At 48.0% G+C, this 23073-nt stretch overlaps 1 protein-coding gene across 3 annotated transcripts in view; it reads right to left on the reverse strand.

Annotated features, from left to right (window-relative positions):
- Positions 1-899: 899 nt before the first annotated feature.
- Positions 900-23073, reverse strand: part of pdlim1 (PDZ and LIM domain 1 (elfin)) — a 137839-nt gene continuing 115665 nt past the window's right edge. The window contains exons 4-8 of one of the 3 annotated variants that reach the window (XM_070865854.1): positions 21959-22029; positions 20238-20546; positions 11977-12128; positions 6863-6980; positions 900-1282 (exon numbers count right to left, since the gene is read on the reverse strand). In XM_070865854.1, the coding sequence (XP_070721955.1) occupies positions 1093-1282; positions 6863-6980; positions 11977-12128; positions 20238-20546; positions 21959-22029 (840 nt within the window). In that variant the 3' untranslated portion in view covers positions 900-1092. Of the gene's footprint in view, positions 1283-6862; positions 6981-11976; positions 12129-20237; positions 20547-21958; positions 22030-22683; positions 22881-23073 lie in introns of all 3 variants that reach the window. The other 2 variants (XM_070865856.1, XM_070865855.1) reach the window with 2 other exon arrangements.

Consider the following 23073-nt stretch of genomic DNA (forward strand, 5'->3'; position numbering starts at 1 on the left):
GTGTCCCATGAAACTGTACCCCGGCACGGGTCAGTGAGGGGAGAGCGGGGTCCCAAGGAACTGTACCCCGGCACGGGTCAGTGAGGGGAGAGCGGGTTCCCATGGAACTGTACCCCGGCACGGGTCAGTGAGGGGAGAGCGGTGTCCCATGGAACTGTACCCCAGCACGGGTCAGTGAGGGGAGAGCGGGGTCCCATGGAACTGTACCCCAGCACGGGTCAGTGAGGGGAGAGCGGTGTCCCATGAAACTGTACCCCAGCACGGGTCAGTGAGGGGAGAGCGGTGTCCTATGGAACTGTACCCCGGCACGGGTCAGTGAGGGGAGAGCGGGGTCCCATGGAACTGTACCCCAGCACGGGTCAGTGAGGGGAGAGCGGTGTCCCATGAAACTGTACCCCGGCACGGGTCAGTGAGGGGAGAGCAGGGTCCCATGGAACTGTACCCCGGCACGGGTCAGTGAGGGGAGAGCGGGGTCCCATGGAACTGTACCCCGGCACGGGTCAGTGAGGGGAGAGCGGTGTCCCATGAAACTGTACCCCGGCACGGGTCAGTGAGGGGAGAGCGGGGTCCCATGGAACTGTACCCCGGCACGGGTCAGTGAGGGGAGAGCGGGGTCCCATGGAACTGTACCCCGGCACGGGTCAGTGAGGGGAGAGCGGTGTCCCATGGAACTGTACCCCGGCACGGGTCAGTGAGGGGAGAGCGGTGTCCCATGGAACTGTACCCCGGCACGGGTCAGTGAGGGGAGAGCGGTGTCCCATGAAACTGTACCCCAGCACGGGTCAGTGAGGGGAGAGTGGGGCACAGTACAGATACAGTACAGTACATGGAACTGTACCCCATAACAGTCAATGCCTTTCAAGACAGATGGATAAAAAAAGAACTTAAAAACGAAGAGCTAAAGAATTGTAGTTTAATCGTGTCTTGTTACATTAGAAAGGCATTTGTACTTTGTGATTACAGAAATTCGTTATTTTCTTTTAAAAAATAGTGTGTCAAAGGCAGTTAATGTTAACTCCTGTACATAGGCAGGCATGCAAGTCGAGTCGCTGATTTCACAGGGTTCGGGAAGCGTTGTTTCAGGAGAGTGGCTTATGATTTGGGGAAGACCGTGACGACATCGTAGCCTTCAGGGGGTGAGGTCAGCTCCCGGGCGTGCTGTTCGCAGTAGATCGCATCCCCCACAAAGAAATGTCCTTTCTGCTTCAGGTTTGTTCCGCACTTGGTGCAGACGTAGCATTCAGGGTGACGGAACTGGTCACGCACCTTCACAATCACGCCCCTGCAACAGTGGAGAAAAGGAGCTACAATAAGGCGGATTTATTATCTATTTAAAAATAAACATAATTCAAGACAGCCAACAATATCCGAGTCATTTCGTATCGTTTTATATTTTGGCAAAAAGGGCGATACCAGAAATGCGAGGGTGTAGCTATCAGGAAAGGGTGAACAGGCTGGGTCTCTTTTCTCTTGAAAAGAGGAGGCTGAGGGGTGACCTAATAGAGGTCTTTAAAATTATTTGATAGAGTGGATACAGAGAGAATGTTTCCACTTGTGGGGAAGAGCATAACTAGAGGCCATCAATATAAGATAGTCACCAAGAAATCCAATGGGGAATTCAGAAGTAACTTCTTTACCCAGAGAGTGGTGAGAATGTGGAACTCGCTACAGGGAGTGGTTGAAGCAAATAGTGTAGATGGATTTAAGGGGAGGCTAGACAGGGATATGCGGGAGAAGGGAATAGAGGGTTATGCTGACAGATTTAGATGAGGAAAGACGGGAGGAGGCTCGAGTGGAGCATAAACGCCGGCATGGACTGGTTGGGCCGAATGGCCCGTTTCTGTGCTGTATATCCTACGTAAAATTTTGTCTCCCACTTCCTCAGGTCACAGGACATAAGCTTCTCCCCCTGCTCTCCTGCTGGTTAAGATGTTCCCCCTCCTCCTGGCAGTGACCCGAGCTGGGTACAGGGGTCACCCGGCAGAGTCACCCAGCGGAGTGACTGGGCAGTGATCAGGAGCAGGATCCCAGCCGACTGTAGCGCCCCCTGCTGCTGCAGTATGGGCTCCAGGTCTCCTCCAGTCCCTCGCCCAAATGGAGGCTGTTCACTCATGAGTCTAGAAAGTGAGTGTGGGCAGGATATTCAGCCCAATCCTGTCCTCCCCTCATCTCCGCACAGGTGCACTCTCCAGCAGGGGTCAATGGTCAGCGATCAGGAGCAGGATCCCGGGTGGATTTTCCTCTCCTGAGCCTGGCTGGGTTCAGCACAGACTGTGAACTGAACCCTGGCATGGCTCAGGGACAGATTGTCATATAAAGTGAGCCACCGGAGGGAGCTCATCTGTTACAGCTGGGCAGCATCAGACATTTGTTCTGGGCTGACCACATCTCGCAGCATAACACAAAGGACCAAGCACAATTAGTCCAGTTAGGCCAAGACAAAGCCAAACATCAGCCAAAGGCTGTCTAACATAGTTTGCTTTTCAGCTGGACTTAATTAACCACTGGTTATTTCTTGCTTTATCTTTCTTTCTCAACGTTAACGTCCTCAACCAGGCCAACATCCCCAGCATTGAAGCACTGACCACACCCGATCAGCTCCGCTGAGCAGGCCACATTGTCCGCATGCCCGACACGAGACTCCCAAAGCGAGCGCTCTACTCGAAACTCCTACACGGCAAGCGAGCCCCAGGTGGGCAGTGGAAATGTTTCAAATTTTCCTTGATAATATGCAACACCCCCACTGACACCTGGCAGTCCCTGGCCCAAGACCGCCCTAAGTGGAGGAAGTGCATCCAGGAGGCTGCTGAGCACCTCGAATCTCATCGCCAAGAGCATGCAGAAACCAAGCGCAGACAGCAGAAGGAGCGTGCGGCAAACCGGACTCCTCACCCACCCTTCAACGACTGCAGCGGTCCACATCGGTACCGATAACATCGGTAAGAAGAGGGATGAGGTCCTGCAGGCAGAGTTTAGGGAGCTAGGAGAGAGATTCGAAAGCAGGACCTCAAAGGTAGTAATCTCCGGATTACTCCCGGTGCCATGAGCTAGTGAGTACAGAAATAGGAGGATAGAGCAGATGAATATGTGGCTGGAGAGACGGTGCAGGCGGGAGGGCTTTAGTTTCCTGAGGCATTGGGACCGCTTCTGGGGGAGGTAGGACCTTTACAAGCCGGACGGGTTGCACCTTAACAGAGCCGGGACCAATATCCTCACGGAGGGGTTTGCTAGTGCTGTTGGGGAGGGTTTAAACTAGCTTGGCAGGGGGATGGGAACCTGAGAAACAAGCAGGAAAAAAGGGTAAAAAAACAAACTTAAAGACACTTTGTCTAAATGCACGTAGCATTTGTAACAAAATAGATGAGTTGACGTCACAAATAGATACAAATGGGTATGGATCTGATAGCCATTACAGAGACGTGGTTGCAAGTTGACCAGGACTGGGAATTAAATATTCAGGGGTACTTGACAATCCATAAGGACAGACAGAAAGGAAAAGGAGGTGGGGTAGCTCTATTGATTAAAGATGGAATCACTGCAATAGTAAGAAATGATATTGGCTCAAATGATTAGGATGTTGAAACAGTTTGGGTGGAGATAAGGAACAATAAAGGGAAAAAGTCACTGGTGGGTGTAGTCTATAGGCCCCCTAACAGTAGCAACGCTGTTGGTCGGAGCATAAACCAGGAAATAGTGGGGATTTGTAAAAAGGGAACAGCAATAATCATGGGTGATTTAACCTCCATATTGATTGGACAAATCAAATTGGTCAGGGTAGCCTTGAGGAGGAGTTCATAGAGTGCATAAGGGCCGGGTTCCTTGAGCAGTATGTAACGGAACCAACCAGGGGGCAAACTATCTTAGATCTGGTCCTGTGTAATGAGACAGGATTAATAAACAATCTCCTAGTAAAGGATCCCCTTGGAATGAGTGATCACAGCATGATTGAATTTCAAATTCAGATGGAGGGTGAGAAAGTTGGATCTCTAACCAGCGTTCTAAGCTTAAATAAAGGAGACTATGAAGGTATGAGGGCAGAGTTGGATAAAGTGGACTGGGAAAATAGATTAAAGTGTAAGACGGTTGATGAACAGTGATGTACATTTAAGGAGATATTTCACAACTCTCAAGAAAAATATATTCTAGTGAGGAGGGAAAGGGTATAAGAGAAAAGACAACCTATGGCTAACTAAAGAAATAAAGGATGGTATCCAATTAAAAACAAGGGCATATAAAGTGGTCAAAACTAGTGGGAGGACAGAAGACTGGGAAGCTTTTAAAAGCCAGCAAAGAACGACTAAAAAAATGATTAAGAAAGGGAAGATAGACTATGAAAGTAAACTAGCACAAAATATAAAAACAGATAGCAAGAGTTTCTATAGGTATATAAAAAGAAAAAGAGTGGCTAAAGTAAATGTTGGTCCCTTAGAGGACGAGACCGGGGAATTAGTAATGGGGAACATGGAGATGGCAGAAACTCTGAACAAATCTTTTATATCAGTCTTTACGGTAGAGGACACTAACAATATTCCAACAGTGGATAGTCTAGGGGCTATACGGGGGGAGGAACTTAACATAATCACAATCACTAAGGAGATGGTACTCAGTAAGATAATGGGACTAAAGGCAGATAAATCCCCTGGACCTGATGGCTTGTATCCTAGGGTCTTAAGAGAAGTAGTGGCAGAGATTGTGGATGCATTTGTTGTAATTTACCAAAATTCCTTGGATTCTGGGGAGGTCCCAGTAGATTGAAAAACTGCAAATGTAACGCCCCTATTTAAAAAAGGAGACATGCAAAAAGCAGGAAACTATAGACCAGTTAGTCTAATATCTGTTGTTGGGAAAATGTTGGAGTCCATTATTAAAGAAGCATAGCAGGATATTTGGAAAAGCACAATTCGGTCAGGCAGAGTCAGCATGGATTTATGAAGGGGAAGTCATGTTTGACAAATTTGCTGGCGTTCTTTAAGGATATAACGAACAGGGTGGATAAAGGGGAACCAGTGGATGTGGTGTATTTGGACTTCTAAAAGGTATTTGACAAGGTGCCACATAAAAGGTTACTGCACAAGATAAAAGTTCATGGGGTTGGGGGTAATATATTAGCATGGATAGAGGATTGGCTAACTAACAGAGAAAAGAGAGTCGGGATAAATGGTTCATTCTCTGATTGGCAACCAGTAACTAGTGGGGTGCCGCAGGGACCAGTGCTGGGACCCAACTATTTATAATCTATATTAACGACTTGGAAGAAGGGACAGAGTGTAACGTAGCCAAGTTTGTTGACGATACAAAGATGAGAGGAAAAGCAATGTGTGAGGAGGACACAAAAAATCTGCAAAAGGACATAGGCAGATTAAGTGAGTGGGCAAAAATTTGGCAGATGGAGTATAATGTTGGAAAGTGTGAGGTCTTGCACTTTGGCAGAAAAAATAAAAGAGCAAGTTATTATTTAAATGGAGAAAAATTGCAAAGTGCCAGAATACAGAGGGACCTGGGAGTACTTGAGCATGAAACATAAAAGGAAAGTATGCAGGTAAAGCAAGTGATCAGGAAGGCCAATGGTATATTGGCCTTTATTGCAAAGGGGATGGAGTATAAAAGCAGGGAAGTCTTACTATAGCTATATAAGGTATTGGTGAGGCCACACCTGGAATACTGCGTGCAGTTTTGGTTTCTATATTTATGAAAGGATATACTTGCTTTGGAGGCAGTTCAGAGAAGGTTCACTAGATTGATTCCGGGGATGAGGGGGTTGACTTATGAGGAAAGGTTGAGTAGGTTGGACCTCTACTCATTGGAATTCAGCAGAATGAGAGGTGATCTTATCAAAACGTATAAGGTTATGAGGTGGCTTGACAAGGTGGATGCAGAGAGGATGTTTCCACTGATGGGAGAGACTAGAACTAGAATAAGGGGCCGCCCATTTAAAACAGAGATGAGGAGAAATTTCTTCTCTCAGAGGGTTGTAAATCTGTGGAATTCGCAGCCTCAGAGAACTGTGGAAGCTGGGACATTGAATAAACTTAAGACAGAAATAGACAGTTTCTTAAACGATAAGGGGATAAGGGGTCATGGGGAGTGGGTGGGGAAAGTGGAGCTGAGTCCATGGTCGGATCAACCATGATCTTATTGAATGGCAGAGCAGGCTCGAGGGGCCGTATGGCCTACTCCTGTTCCTATTTCTTATGTTCTTATGACTGTCTGTCCCACCCTTGGCAGAGACTGTAATTCCCGTATTGGACTGTACAGTCATCTGAGAACTCACTTTTAGAGTGGAAGCAAGTCTTCCTCGATTCCGAGGGACTGCCTATGATGATCATTTCTTTATTCCCCCAACCAGCGCCTTAGCATTCAATATAAAGTGTCAGCCATGGCTCAGTGGGTAGCAATCTTTTGTAATTCAGAAGGTTGAAGGGTTCAAGTCCCACTCCAGAGACTTGAGCACAAAAATCTAGGCTGATATTCCAGTGCGGTGCTGAGGGAGTGCCGCACTGTCGGAGGTGCCGTTTTTCAGATGAGATGTTAAACTGAGGTCTACCTAGATCCTAGGGCATGATTGGAAGAGCAGGGGAGTGCTCCCCGCTGTCCCGGCCGATATTTAGTTATGGATATTGGGGAGTTTAAATGTCTCCAAACTTGGCGTTGAGCAATTAGGTTTTTTTTGAAGGAGGTGCTTACAATGTTTCTCCCATCCCCCTCTCCCGCCCGCACCTGGCGGTGACCCGTGCTGGGAACGGCTGACACCAATGCACAGCGATCAGGAGCAGGGTCCCAGCTGACGAGGCCTGTTGTAGCGCCCCCTGCTGCTGAGCCATCACCTCGCAGTACAATTATACAAACGATATTTCACACTTACACTATCCCGGATCCACACGCTTCACACACGGACAGCTTCTGCACATTCCCAACGGTGGAGCAAACCTTCGTGGCTGGGGGTTTCACTCTCCGGAATCCAGATGGTTTTTCTGGCTGTTCTGCAAAGATCAGGGACAAGGACAGTGTCACAAACCCCGCAATTCCATCTTTATTCCATCAACAATTATTTTTAATATGAGCTTCCTCCATCACCGGCACACCGTGGCTGCAGTGTGTACCATCTATAAGATGCACTGCAGCAACTCGCCAAGGCTTCTTCGACAGCACCTCCTGTAATGTATGCACCTGTGAGTATGCTCACAGGTTTGTTGAGCCCAACTGCCTGCCCCTCTTCCGCACTTACATCCAAACCAGAGTGTCCCTGGAGATGGAGCACGCGGTGTCCACCGGTACGCTCGCGGCCTTCCGCGAGAGGTGGGCGCCGGAGGGACTGGAGTGTATCGTCACCCCCGGCAACCAAATTTTAATTTGATGTTTTTTGTCTAAAGTTTAATTTGTTTACTGTGCCAGTTTTAGAGCTCCCCCCACCCTCCATTTTAGCCAGGGGCCACTTGTATAATTTATGTTTTGGTACCCTCAGAAAAAAAAATATATAAAAAAACAAGGGGGCACCTGAAAAGATTTTGGAGTGTGCCCCCCCCCACCCCCGCCACATTCCCTTTAATCATGCGGCACTTGTTTAAAGTACTGCAACTAAAATAGTTGTAGAGCTGTTGAACCCCCAGCAACCAAATTTTAATTTGTTCTGTTTGTGTCTAAAGTTTAATTTGTTCATATCGTTTTTGGTGCTCCCTTTAGTAAGGGGGCATTTGATTTGCATTTGAGTTACAGGTTCTACCAAAATAGTTGTAGAGCTGTTGAGCTGTGAGTGGCTTAGCCAGTCACATGTTGTTCACAAGACTCAATAAAACCCCAGCCAGTTGGGTTCGGGGGATCCACGATGAGGCAGGTGGTTGTGAGCCTGGTGAATGAACTGGTAATGTGTAGTGTGATTGTTAAACCTTTTGCTAATAAGCCAACTAGTTCTTAATTAAGCAAAGAACTCATGAAGCAAATATATTACACCTCCCAAACCCATAACCTCTACCAGCTAGAAGGACAAGGGCAGCAGGTGAATAGAAGCACCATCACCTGCAAGTTCCCCTCCAAATTACATATCATCTTGACTTGGAAATATATCGGCCGTTCCTTCATCGTCGCTGGGTCAAAATCCTGGAACTCCCTCCCTAACAGCACTGTGTGAGCACCTTTATCACACGGACTGCAACGGTTCAAGAAGGCAGCTCACCACCACCTTCTCGAGGGCAACAAGGGATGGGCAATAACGACGCCCACATCTTGAGATTAGATTTGGCCTATACTCTCTGGAGTTTAGAAGAATGAGAGGTGATCTCATTGAAACATAAGATTCTGAGAGGGATTGACAGAGTAGATGCTGAGAGGTTGTTTCCCCCGGGTTGGAGACTCTAGAACCAGGAACATAGTCTCAGAATAAGGGGTCGGCCATTAGGACTGAGATGAGGAGGAATTTCTTCACTCAGAGGGTGGTGAATCTTTGGAATTCTCTGCCTCAGCGGGCCGTGGAGGCTCAGTCTTTGAGTATATTCAAGGCTGAGATCGCTAGATTTTTGGACTCTAGGGGAATCAAGGGATATGGGGATCGGGCGGGAAAGTGGAGTTGAGGTCGAAGATCAGCCATGATCTTATTAAATGGCGGAGCAGGCTCGAGGAGCCGAATGGCCTACTCCTGCTCCTAATTCTTATGTTCTTATGGGAATGAATTAAAAAAGACAAGGGGCTAGAAATTCACCAGCCTAACACACGTTTTAACGCTATCTTTTTGTGCGTTTAAAGTACTTTTTTGTTGTTAAAAGAAACCTCACAAAATTCCCCAAAGATTAAGAATAGCGTTTTCGAAATATCACCAAAAAGCGGATCACCATACGTAGAAAAGCGTGGCGCCTAATTTTGACTGTTTGGCGAACCCGTTGTCGGGTAAAAAATCAACGCAGGAGAAAAGCAGGCTTGGCAGCCTCAGAAACGTCGGTAAGCGGGAAGACCTGCAAAAACAGACAAGTTGAAGTTTTTTTTTAATTCTTTTTCAGCGATTGATTACTTGAGGGTATTGTTAATGTTTTCTGATTTTTTGATTTTTTGAACAAGAAAATGTGTGCTTTCTCCCCTGTATGTTTGGCGATATCAGCCTCGTGGTAAAGTTACCCAGGACGCCGCTATCCCACAATTCCTCCAGCAACGCCGATTTTTTATCGACAGGTATATTTTTTTTGCCAATTTTACCCCCTGAAAAAATGGCGAAGTTTTGGTGCTATTTTTGCCGTAAAATAACGGAAAAAACCCGATGACAAAAACGGAATTTCTAGCCCAAAATTCTTAAGTGCAGTCATCTTATGGTCTGAGTGGTACAATAGGTCGGGTTTATTCAGTGTCTGTTGTAATTGCAGAAATCATGTTGTCCTAAAAAATGAAAGCTTCTGCAGTCCAGCATCCCTGCCCCAGTAATCTCCCAGAGACACACCCCTACTGTTCCATTTCTCCCAGTCACACTCTCTGGTATTTTCCACGTGCTGCTAGGTTGGTGATTGAAACTAGTGTCAGTTCAGTTGGTCAAACTCTTGCCCAAGTCAGGAGGTTGTGGGATCAAATCCTACTCCAGGGCTAGGCCGACCCTTCAGTGCGATACTGAGGGAGTGCTGCACTGCTGTTGGTGTCGTCTCTTGGATGAGTTGTTAAGCCGAGGCCCCTTCAGTGTGTTCCTTTGGATGTGACATGGCATTGTTTGAAGAGGAGCAGGGAGGTCAGGTCCCCCAGTGTCCTGGCCAACATTCCTCGCTCAACCTACAGCACACAAAGAGCAGATTCACTGCACATTGTTGTTTGTGGCATCTTGCTATGCGTGAATTGACTGCCGAGCTTGCCGGCAAAGCAGTGACTGCATTTTGAAAGTAATTCATTGGTTGTGAAGCACTTTGGAGTGCCCTGAGAATGTGATAAGGCAAGGGTATTATTCCTTGCATTCTCTGATAGGGCAGGGAAAGACTAGGGACTAATTTACAATATCGTTTTCGAAAGACCATAGCCACTGTAAACTAAGCTTGTCCAGACAATCGAAAAATGTACACATGTCCGATTTGGATGAGTTTTTTAAATTCATTCACAGGATGTGGGCTTCATTGTCAAGGCCAGCATTTATTACCCATCCCTAATTGCCCTCGAGAAGGTGGTGGTGAGCCGTCTTATACAACTGATTGTTCAGGCCAGTTAGAAACATAGAAATTTACAGCGCAGAAGGAGGCCATTTCGGCCCATTGTGTCCGCGCCGGCCGACAAAGAGCCGCACGACCCTCGGTCAGCAGCCCTGAAGGTTACATATAAATCTATGAACAGTAACGGAAAGGCAAAGAGAACCAGGCCTACCAGTCCGCCTCACACAACTGCGACACCCCTTACACTGAAACATTCTACACTCCACCCCAACCAGAGCCATGTGATCTGCTGGGAGAGGCAAAAACCAGAGAGAGTCACATATAGGCCAGACCAGGTAAGGGCAGCAGATTTCCTTCCCCAAAAGGGCACTGGGGAACCAGATGGGTCTTTACGACATTCTGGTAGTTTCAGTCACCAGTACTGATACTATCTTTTTATTCCAGATTTACTTAATTGAATTTAAATTCCCCAGCTGCCGTGGCGGGATTGAGCTCATGTCTCTGGATCAGTAGTCCAGGCCTACTCCAGACAATGCCTATATTATGTTCCTTTGGCTGCCATGTTGCCCCACGGTGACTGCACTTCAAAATGTAATTCATGGGTTATGGACACCTTGACACAGCAAAGTGCAAAATAAACCCAGGTGCTTCAATCTCATTTTGACGACAGAATATGAATTGAATAATTGATCGTAACAAGATCCTGATTCGGTTTGACTTTAAGCTTCTTTCAGTTTGAGGGGGCCTCGGGTTTGAGGTATTGGTTTCTGTCCAGTGATTACCCAGCCCCATGCCTCGTGCTCCAATTAAAATAGGCTTGAATCTATTTCCCTGATCTACGACTAGTTGTGGCAGACTGGTTCAATATGCATGGAGTTATTTTGCCTGTTCTCTCCCGCTTCAGCTGAGGGCAGTGACCCTGGCTGGGTACAGTTCTCAGGGTGCTAATCACCTTCAATGGCTTCTTCAAGTCTGAGCCTGAAGAGCCTCAGCTGGGTTGTTCAACCTTGAGAAGCTTCACAGTCAAGACCAATACTGCTCTCACCCAACATCTCCACACAACCTTCCTCAGCTGTTAGCTGTGGCTCAGTGGGCAGCACACTCACCTCTGAGTCAGAAGGCTGTGGGTTCAAGCCCCACTCCAGAGACTTGAGCGCTTAAATCCAGGCTGACACTTTCAGTGCAGTGCAGAGGGAGCACTGCACTGTCGGAGGTGCTGTCTTTTGGATGAGATGTTAAACCGAGGCCCCGTCTGCTCTCTCAGGTGAATGTGAAAGATCCTATGGCACTATTTCGAAGAACAGCAGGGGAGTTATCCCCGGTGTCCTGGCCGATATTTATCCCTCAATCAACAGACTAAAAACAGATTGTCTGGTCATTATCACATTGCTGTTTGTGGGAGCTTGCTGTGCACAAGTTGGCTGCCATGTTTCCCACATTGCAACAGTGACTACACTCCAAAAGTACTTCATTGGCCGCAAAGCGCTGGAGACATCCGGTGCTCCTGGAAAGCGCTATATAAATCCAAGTCTTTCTTTGTTTAAAATGATTCACTAGGGTAGATATGGAGAAACTATTACCAGATGGCACCTGGGTTTAACATCTCATCTGAAAGCTGGCACCTCCGGCAGTGCAGCACTCCCTCAGCATGGCACTGGAGCATCAACCTGCATTTAGGTGCTCAAGTTTCCAGACTGGGACTTGAACCCACGGCTTTCGGACTCAGAGGTGAGCCACTGGTTGACACACAATCGGATCTCCCCGAAATCTGCTGCACCCCAGGGAACGCAAGGCAAGTTTATGCCACAAAGTTACAAAGGCGCGCGGTGGAACGGACCACTCCATTTGGTTGCTCGTGCCGTGACCCTACCATTGCCCTCACATTCCAGGATCTCCTGCAGCACACGGAACGACGCCGACTGCCTGGGCAGCTCCTCCGGCTCCTGGTTATCTTGCAGCATTTTGTAAACGTCAGACTCTGTGTCCACCGCAGGTTTGCAGGGCTGCTTCGCCGGTTCCAAACTGAATGCGGAACATAAACAAAGAAAAAGACACTCAGAGGATCAGGACATCTGCTTAAATTTAATGATCCATTGGGGCTAGAGCAAGGGCAGAACTGTACAAATCTTTCCCGCCTCCCCCCCCCACCCCCCCATGTCCCAAGCACGAAATCACGCAATGCAGAGCGCAACAGTGAAGGGTGATTGCAAACCTGCGCTCAAATGAGATGATTGGGTAATTTCCCCGTCAATCTCGCCTGGGGTCCGCACTGCTGCAAGTGACTGCGATTGATCTCTCGCACATAATGTGTATTCTGTAACTATCCACTCACTGCCTTTTTCTGGAGAAATCACCCTGCTTTTATCAGGAGAAGTTGCTGTAGTTACAGTCACGAGTTCTGTTTTGCTGTAGTTCATAGAGGCTCTTTTTAAATAAACTCTGTAGACAGTTTGATGCAATGTGCTGTTTAAATAGACTCTGCTAGCTGAGTAAACAGACTTAATTTTCTGTAAAATACACTGTTTGGCTGCGAATCCTGTTGTAAATCCCACCCCTCGAGGGGGTCGTTCAGCCCGATTGCCTGCCTTTTTTCCATGGTTACATCCGAGCCAGAGTGTCCCTGGAGATGGAGCACGCGGTGTCCACCGGTACGCTAGCGGCCTTCCGCGAGAGGTGGGCACCGGAGGGACTGGAGTGCATCATCACCCCCGGCAACCAAATTTTGATTTAATTTAAGTTACTGCCGAAGTTAATTTGTTTATTGTGTTGGGTTTAGTGCCCCCCTTTAATCAGGGGGCACTTGTATAATTTGTGTTTTTGGTGCCCTCAAAAAATATAAGGGAGCACTTGAATGAAAGTTTCCTGAGTGTGACTCCCCCATTAATCAGGGGGGACTTGTTTATTGTCTTCAACTAAATAGTTGCAAGTCCAACTCTGGCTGTCACGAGTGGTATCAAGAGACACTCGGAATTTTGTTTGCTAGCCGATGGAACGTGAAGCGATTGATCAGCAGGGTAGGTGCTCCTGTTGCATCTCGAGCTGGGATTGGTCAGTCTTCTAGCTGCTACAGAACTATATTCATGTCTGATCCCGTTCAGCTTTTTTCTCCTTAAATTAGAAATGTATCCGGTTTCTTTCAGTAAAGTACCTGCTTTCCCAGAACCATTTAAAACAGAGACTGGTGAAATTCTGTAACCAAATCACCGTATTACAGGGGTAATCATTATTGCAACTGGCTCCCTCGTCCAAACACACAGAATTTTCTTTTTGTTGGGCAGGGCAGTTATCATTTTGGGACTTGGGTTAAAATCCGTCCCAGAATGCAGGGATGATCAGCAGCCATTCAGTCGTTGCATATTGCGTGAAAGGAGTTTCAACAGTCTCGAGCCATTCCTTCAGCACTTGTGCGCCCACAGTAAGAGACTGCCTCTAATTTGTGACCTCACTCAGGGAGTGCTCTTACACTTCACGCCTCGATGCCTCAGGAGTCTGATGCCGGCACGGGAACGATGGGCCGAATGCCCTCCTTTTGTGCTGGACATTTCTATAATTCTACTGAAAAGTGGTGACCGAGATAAGTAATGGGGGAAGGGCTCAGCGAGTTAAACACCAGCCTTTCACTGACAGACACATGGAAATCCAGCCTGGCAAATGTCTACTGTCCGTAAGAATCCTACCTGGAATTAGTTTGGGTGGTGTAAAAGGGCCTGTCATTCTGAAAAAATGTTTGACAAACTCTATATAGTTTTTTTAAATGTGGGCGGGAAAGTGTGTTTTTTCCCCCCACTGATGAGTGCTGATATTGTTCAACACATAGAAGCACTGGAGAGGGTGAAGAGAACATTTACAAGGATGATACCAAAAATGCGAGGGTACACATATCAGGAAAGAATGAACAGGCCAGGTCTCTTGTCTCTTGAGAAAAAACGAAGGCTGAAGGGTGACCTAATGGAGGTCTTTAAAATGATGAAAGGTTTGATAGAGTGGATACAGACAGAATGTTCCCCCTTGTGGGGAAGAGAATAACTAGAGGCCATCAATATAAGATAGTCACCAAGAATTCTAATAGTGAATTCAGAAGAAACTTCTTTACCCAGAGAGTGGTGAGAATGTGGAACTCGCTGCCACAGGGAGTGATTGAAGCGATTAGTATCGATGCATTTAAAGGGAGGTTGGACAAGTATATGAGGGAGAAGGGAATAGAGGGTAACGCTGATAGATTTAGATGAGGAAAGATGGGAGGAGGCTCGAGTGGAGCATAAACGCCAGCATGGACTGGTTGGGCCGAATGGCCTGTTTCTGTGCCGTATATCCGGTGTAATCTGGGCGATAGGTTGGCAACGTGGAGTGGTTGAAGCGCCCGCCTTCGATCCATTTAAGGGGAAGCTTGATAAATACATGTGGGGGAAAGGAATAGAACCATAGAAGGTTACAGCACAGAAGGAGGCCATTCGGCCCGTCGAGCCCGTGCCAGACCGACATGCCGATAGTGTGAGATGAAGCCGGCTGGGAGGAGGCCCAGGTGGAGCAGAAACACTGCAGGGACCAGAATGGCCTGTTTCTGTGCTATAAAGATCCAATGTAATTTAATTAAACAAAGGCAGCTCAACCGGTCGTTCATTTACTATGTCCCTTCACCCAGTTTGCACCCCCTTCCTCCGCACTTTGCTGGGGTGCACCTCCGTGGCTGATGACAACCTGACCCAAATGGCTATCGTCATAGGCAGTCCCTCGTATCGAGGATGACTTGCTTCCACGCAAAAAAAGGATGAGTTCACAGGTGTTTCAATAATATTCCAGATCTCAAACAAGATGACTGTACTTGGATTTTTTTAACGTGTGGTGACCACTACACGGGCTTGACAGAGCTAGGTCTTGGTCCAGTGGCAAGAGTTACCCAAGACAACTGGAGACCAGCTCTGCTGCACAGGCTGAGCGCGCACACATATCGCAGTGTGGGCTGGCCCATGCTGCCCCTGGGCCCTCGCCTCTTCTGGCCCCAGACTCACGCCTCTCCTGGGCCCCGGTCACTTCCCTCTACAAATTCTTGCCGCTCCTTCGCCCCTCCTGCTGTGCCTGCCCGCACTGCAATCAGCGACCTGGCTTTGCAACCATCGCCCTCCTGCAGCAGCACGCGCTGCTCCCTGCAGTGGTATGCCACCGCACGCTGCTCCCTCCAATGACCCAGGCCTGCCGATGGTCTTGCAGGCCGGGACCGCATACCAAAAGCCCGCTGGTCATTCTTCATACGTGTGCATAGTGAGCAGGCTATTAAACCGTGTAGTGCACACACAAGCAATTTCCAGCAGGGGGCAGTAATCAGTGGCGGGGACCCCAGCTCATCTCTCTCTTTCTCTCCTTTTCTTCCTTCCTTAGCCGAGACCCAGGCTCGAGCCTGGCTTGCTCCTACAATCTCAGAGCCCTGAATGTGTTTCTAAAGCCAGCAAACTTGTAAGGGTTTTCTTATTCACAAAATATTGGATACAACCATTGCAGGTTTTCCCAAATCCAATCTGGACACAACAGGATCCTGGGGAACAATGCAGTGAAGGAATCATTTCGTTATCCCAGCTCATCAATCCCTTTTCTATATTTATAGCACTGAAGTTCTTTTTCAATATTGATTCCCGTTTCTTCCTCATTAAGGCGATGGGTGTTTGCGCTGGAGAAAGTTTTATCTGCCTTTTTGGACACCAAATGCCACCTTTAAGCATTCCCACGTCTGCATCTAACTCAGTTATACCTGAGTGGAGCTCCCTCTACCCTGCCCCAACAATGTACCTCAGGAGAGTGCCCCAGTGCGTCATTTCTGTACTGCCGACCCCAACTGTGCTGTGACCCACCGAGTAATGCTGCTAAATGAAGGAGAGCTTTGTGCGGTGGTGAGCCCGTTGTGAAGCTGGGCCATACGGACCTGGACCTTGATTTACGGACTGTGCGGAGTGAGATGGCCTGAGCTGGGGCGGATGTTACAACGGGCCTCAGTGGAGCTGGAGTGGAGCGAAGGGACAAATGTGACGGGTTTCTGTTGCTGATTGCTGTCCAGTGATACCAACATGTCGGTCGGTGCATGAGGAGATCGGGCGAGGACAAGATCGGGCTCAGTTATGACAGTCCCCTTCCCCCCTAACCCTCACCTCCACCAGGACAAAATGGACAACCGCTTCACATTGACTCAACTCGCACAATGGCCATTTGGGCAAGGCACCCAGAGACAGATGGAGATAGACAGATGTTTGAACGATAAGGGAGTCAAGGGTTATGGGGAGCGGGCAGGGAAGTGGAGTTGAGGCCAAGATCAGATCAGCCATGATCTTATTGTATGGCGGAGCAGGCTCAAGGGGACAGATGCTCCTATCTCTTATGTTCTTATGAGCCACTGCGGGAGAAGATTGAGGAAAATAAATGGGAAGACCGGCTCACAAAATGAAAAAAATGATTACAAGGGAGGAGTTAAACCAGTCGATCTCCTTCTTTCAGCACCAGTTACAAGGAATTAACTGCAGCAGGAGAGATCAGACTGTAACACAGAGAGAGACTGGGAGAATCTGAGGAGCGATTTCTGCCTTTCTACAGGAACCACTCGCCGCTCATTGCTACTTCAGGAGTTTGAAGTGCGGAGGAGGATAAATATCTTTGAACTTTCAGAATGGTTGGTTATTTTCAGACCAGCTGATGCTCAGCTTGAACTCAGGTTTCTGAACTCTGGCTCTGTCCCTCTCCAAGTCCTGAATGACAAAAAGGCCAACAATAAACCATAGAATCATAGAATAGTTACAACACAGAGGAGGCCATTCGGCCCGTCGAGCCCGTGCCGGCTCTCTGCAAGAGCACCTCAGCCAGTCCCACTCCCCCGCCCTTTCCCCGTAGCTCTGCAATTTCTTTTCCTTCAGGTACTTCTCCAATTCCCTTTTGAAAGCCACGATTGAATCTGCCTCCATCACCCTCTCAGGCCGTGAATTCCAGATCCGAGCCACTCGCTGCGTAAAAAAGTTTTTCCTCATGTCGCCTTTGGTTCTTCTGTCAATTGCCTTAAATCTGTGTCCTCTGGTTCTCAACCCTTCCGCCAATGGGAACAGTTTCTCTCTGTCCATGATTTTGAACACCTCTATCGAATCTCCTCTCAATCTTCTCTGCTCTAAGGAGAACAATCCCAGTTTCTCCAGTCTATCCACGCAACTGAAGTCCCTCATTCCTGGAACCATTCTTGTAAACCTTTTTTGCACCCTCTCTCAGGACTTCACATCCTTCCGAAAGTGCAGTGCCCAGAATTGGACACAGTACTCCAGTTGTGGCCGAACTAATGATTTATGAAGATTCATCATAACTTCCTGAACCACGGAACAAATCAGAGATATCCTTAACGCGAAAGCCCAAAATGCATCAGGCCACGGGGATGCCCCACACTTCGATAATACACCCAATATGGGCGCTAAGAAAACCCAGCGAACCTTCCTGGGAGGAATTTCCTTGCCCACCCTCCTGTGAGTTCTTCACGTGTCATCAAGATGGTGAGTAGCCATGGCTACTCCACCACAGAAGTCATCACAGGCCAGTCCGATCCCGCGCTCACCTGAGCACCAGTCATATTAGCAAATCGGTTGGCAGATCTCACCAGGCAGCGCTAGGTTTGCCCATTCCATAGTCAAGCAGCATTGAGATCAGTTATCGCCGAGATCACGCTAGCTCAACATAGAACAGAGAGGGAACTGCAGGTCTGCTGTGCTGAAGGGCCAGTGTTACAACAGGCCCTGCAATTATCCATGAACCGATTGCTGAATGGTTAGGGAAATCACCAGCGCATTCCTTCAGCTTTTTATTTTAAAAACACAAAACCAATACACAGATCCTGCTATAATACCGCGATAAAATCAATACATCGCTGGAAAATCAGGCCAATAGATCGCACAGTCGCCCCACGAAGCAGCGCTCGGTGACTCGATAGATGCGCTCCTTCACAACAATAGAGGTGTCTTCATCAGCAAAGTGCAGGGGGGCAAATTGTGACATTTGCAGGAAGTGTGTTCTGCATGCAAGACTTTGGATCGGTTTCAGATTTGCTCAAACCTGCCGTATCCCTCATGGTTAAGACTCTGGGGGCATTTAGACTTTAGGCGATAGTGTGAAGCGTGCAATATTGGCTGGCCGCCAGCTGAAATACATCTCCCCATTTTCCTTCCCGTACTTCAGTGGTGTTTAATGAGCAGCCAGTATCAGGCCGGTTACATTGGCGTCTTCAGTCAGAATGACCCCCCTCCCTCCATGTTCAAACAGGGACACCGGGGTAGCTGGTTTAGCACATGTCCATTTTAATTGTGACACAAGCTATCAGCCAATACTGTCTCGGAGCCCTCGGGTTCGTTCAAGGCGCTTGTACAGCGACCCAGCAAAGTGCAGGAGGAGCCGCAAGGCCTTGGAACCCCCATCATTGGCCACCTTTCATTTATCGCCCTGTTGCCGAAATCCACGAGGGGTGTTGGCGGGTCTGTGCGAGGGAGCATGACGATTTCTAGTAATTCAATAACCACCTCTTGGGGGCCTTGGGAAGGGCCAGGACTCAGACAGAGAGGGTGGTGAGAATGTGGAACTTGCTACCACAGGGAGGAGTTGAGGCGAATAGGATAAGATGCATTATGGGGAAGCTGGATAAACACATGAGGGACAAATGAATAGAAGGTATGCTGATGGGCTGAGATGAAGAGGGTTGGGAGGAGGCCCGTGTGGAGCATAAACCCCGGCATTGACCCGTTGGGCCGAATTGGCCCATCTCTATGCTGTACATTCTAGGGGAGGGGAGGGCGGGGTGTTGGGTACAATACGCTATCCATCAAAGCCTCCTTGATAAAGTGCAACATTCCCACTGACACCTGGGAGTCCCTGGCCCAAGACCGCCCTAAGTGAAGGAAGAGCATCCGGGAGGGCGCTGAGCACCTCGAGTCTTGTCGTCGAGAGCGTGCAGAAATCAAGCGCAGGCAGCGGAAGGAGCGTGCGGCAAACCAGTCCCACCCACCCCTTCCCTCAACAACTATCTGTCCCACCTGTGACAGAGACTGTAATTCCTGTATTGGACTGTTCAGTCACCTGAGAACTCACTTTTAGAGTGGAAGCAAGTCTTCCTCGATTCCGAGGGGCTGCCTCTGATGATGATGCTATCCCTGTAAAAGTGCCAATCAATCCGCCCTCTCCACCCATGACATGCTGAGTCTATCCATGAACCGATCGTTGAATGGTTAGGGAAATCACCAGCACTGCCTTCAACTTTTTTTTAAAGTACAGAACCAGTGGTACACAGATCATACTGCAATACCGCGATAAAATCAATACATCTCTGAACAATCAGGCCGATAGATCACACGATCGCCCCACGAAGCAGTGCTTGGTGACGCGATAGATACGCTCCTTCACAATAATAGAGGTGTCTTCAGCATCAAAGTGTGGGGTGCCAAATTGTGACATTTGCAGGAAGTGTATTCTGCACGCAAGATCTGTTTCAGTTATGCTCAAACCTGCCATACCCCTCATTGGCAAACCCCCCACCCCCTAAAAAATAACCAACCAAAAAGCGTGCAGAGAGCTCAGGCCAAAGTGTGTAGCAACACACACATACAGAGACACACACATAGACACACACACATAGACACACACACACACACACACACACACACATAGACACACACACACAGACACAGACACACATAGACACACACACAGACACAGACACACACACACAGACACACACACATAGACACACACACATAGACACACACACACAGACACACACACACAGACACACACACACAGACACAGACACACAAACATAGACACACACACAGACACACATACACACAGACATATACACACACACACACATAGACACACACACACAGACACACACTCATGCACACATAAACACACACAGACACACACACACACACATAGACACACACACATAGACACACACACACACACACACACATAGACACACACACATAGACACACACACACAGACACAGACACAGACACACATATATACACACACAGACATATACACACACACACACACACAGCGACCAGACACACACATACACACACAGGCAGACACACACAGACAAACCACGCAGGGCTTGTTACCTGATACAAGTGGGGCTTAGGGAGGAGATCTGCCCCTGCAAACTGTCCATAATGTTTTGTTGAGAATAGAGTTGCAGAGGGGAGTTAAACTGAGTGTGGAGCACGCGCAGCCCTGGGATGTCCACCTCCATGGGGCCAGCTGGGCTGTACTGGGCCGCTTGCTTCAGATCCTCGGGTCCCACCCGCAGCAGGCTGGGGATGGAGGAGGTGCTGTGCCTCCTGTGTAAAGCTGATGGAGAGCAAGAGGAGGAAGGAGGAGAAAAGATGGTAGCAATGGGAGCTCGAAAGATCCCTGTCGGAGACAGGGAGCTGGAGCGACAGATTTTTTTTTTTTTTAAATTTGATGGATTAAGAAAACAGATGAATGATTTCAAAAAAGCATGATGATGGAAAAAGAGAGATTTCACCGTCAGAGACTTTAGTAAGTATTAATTTGTCAGCAAAACTTATTTCACACACCTCAGAAAACAATGGCAGTGTTGTCACCCGGCTTATTGTTTTGTGGACAAAAAAATCTCCCTCATTATTCATCATATTGTTGTGCAGCACACACCTTGGGGTTAATTGTACAACCCTTGTCCAATGGCTGTCAATCCTGTACCGCAGGACCAGATGCTGGTTAATGAACGCTTCCATCCCAGTAACAAACTTGTACCCACCAGTATCATACCCCAGTGTTATACAGTGACAAACCTGTACCCAACAGTACTGTACCCGTGTTATACAACGACAAATCTGTACCCAACAGTACTGTACCCCAGTGTTATACAGTGACAGACCTGTACCCAACAGTACTGTACCCCAGCGTTATACAGTGACAAACCTGTACCCAACAGTACTGTACCCCAGTGTTATACAGTGACAAACCTGTACCCAACAGTACTGTACCCCAGTGTTATACAGTGACAGACCTGTACCCAACAGTACTGTACCCCAGTGTTATACAGTGACAGACCTGTACCCAACAGTACTGTACCCCAGTGTTATACAGTGACAAACCTGTACCCAACAGTTCTGTACCCCAGTGTTATACAGTGACAGACCTGTACCCACCTGTACTGTACCCCAGTGTTATACAATGACAGACCTGTACCCACCAGTACTGTACCTCCGTGTTATACAGTGACAGACCTGTACCCACCAGTACTGTACCCCAGTGTTATACCGTGACTGTAACCATCATTGAGTATTGTTCAGTGTTCGTCGACACAGTAACATCACACACTCGCTGTTACACTTTACTGAAATCCTAGTGACAACACTGCATGATAAAGAAGTTAACTAAGATAGCACAGCCTGAATCATGCAAAGATAGTTAAAGAAACTTTTAGCGAGTAATAATGAAGTTATGAGATCTTAATATGACTGGTTTCAAATCATGCACCGTCGTTTAATATTAAATTTACTTTAAAAAAAAATGACGTGATATAGTGAGATTGGTAAGATTTTTATAGACTGAAGCATTTTGGAAAAGATGGATCTAAAGTTTGTGTGAGGAAATGGAAGTTTGAGTGCCTGCACTGCCCAGATGGAGTCAGTCCATGTCGGAGATTGGGACATGCCTGGGTATCGCGGACCCCGGGTACGACGTGGCCCACCAGTGAAAGGGTCACCACACTGGCAGTGTAGACTTCAAACTTGCCCCGAAAGCGCGGTGAGGATGCAGGTTGTGACCATCACATTGTATTCACTGAGCCGAGGTAAAGCAACGTTTCAGACACCTGCTTGCACTGGGCGATCGTCTAACGGGCGTGTTTACTAGACTGAATGCGCGCTGAAAATGAGCGGGTCTCTGGAAAAAAAAAGGAACAGCAAGTACAGACAGGGCAGTTAATGTTGGTTCACCCTTCATCAAGTCGATACACCAATTAAAGTCAAGCAAAAATCCAACTATGGGCCACAAGATGAGGCTCTGTAGCCAGCCTGTCTCCACAAACGAACCTGCAAGGAGAAATCTTAAGAGATCAAGAAAGCAATTTTTTTTTTGTCATTATCGAGCGGTGAGCAGATCAGGCAAAGGCCACATTAGAAATACCTCGAGTGTAACAGCAATGGAACGGCCGCTTGGCCCACCATGAGCCAGCCTGAAGGATCAGAATGTATCCCATCACGTATTATGCCAAAATGAACTTCCAGGTGCTCTGGTGAAGGATTGATCTCAAACCCTCCTTGCCCCACCACCTCCCCCTGTTGTTTCTGATCAGTTTGGGCCCAAACCGTGGGGTGAGAATCATATTGTACAAATTCAGATTGGCTCTTGGGTGGGGAGAGTTGTTTTTCATGACGCATGTAAAACACCTTAGCTAATGAATCACTTTAGCAATGGCCACATATATGGCCAGAGTGAGCATGTAACCAAAAGGGCATTTAGCGCAAAGCTGTGCAGTAAACGTATCTAAGCTGGCGGAGACACTAACCGGCATACGCCAGCGGACACGGTACTTACGTTTTGCTTGGCTCAGGGTTGCTGGAGGCGACTCGGGACTCGAAGGCACTGTTCACTTGCTCCAGGCTGGCCGTCGAGTAAAGGCCCGCGGGGCTGTTGTACTGTGAGGCAATGACTTTGGGAGATGAACTGGAAGCAGCCACGGCACAGAATGGCTTAGCGCTCCGGTTGTGAGCACTTCCTATGTGTTTAGCCTCCTGCGTGCAAGGTCAAAAGGACAAAGATAGATGGCTCCATGCATGCGTGGGGTGACAGCCAATAACATGCAACGCAAACTCTACACCATTAGGGACGTGTAATCGCTGCCTGCCAATCAGTTGGGTTTTACGACTGAAATCTTCACAAGAATGAAGATTCATCTCTAGATAAGAACATAAGAATTAGGAGCAG

Source organism: Pristiophorus japonicus, chromosome 22 (assembly GCF_044704955.1).
Source record: "Pristiophorus japonicus isolate sPriJap1 chromosome 22, sPriJap1.hap1, whole genome shotgun sequence".
Classification (NCBI taxonomy): Eukaryota; Metazoa; Chordata; class Chondrichthyes; family Pristiophoridae; genus Pristiophorus; species Pristiophorus japonicus.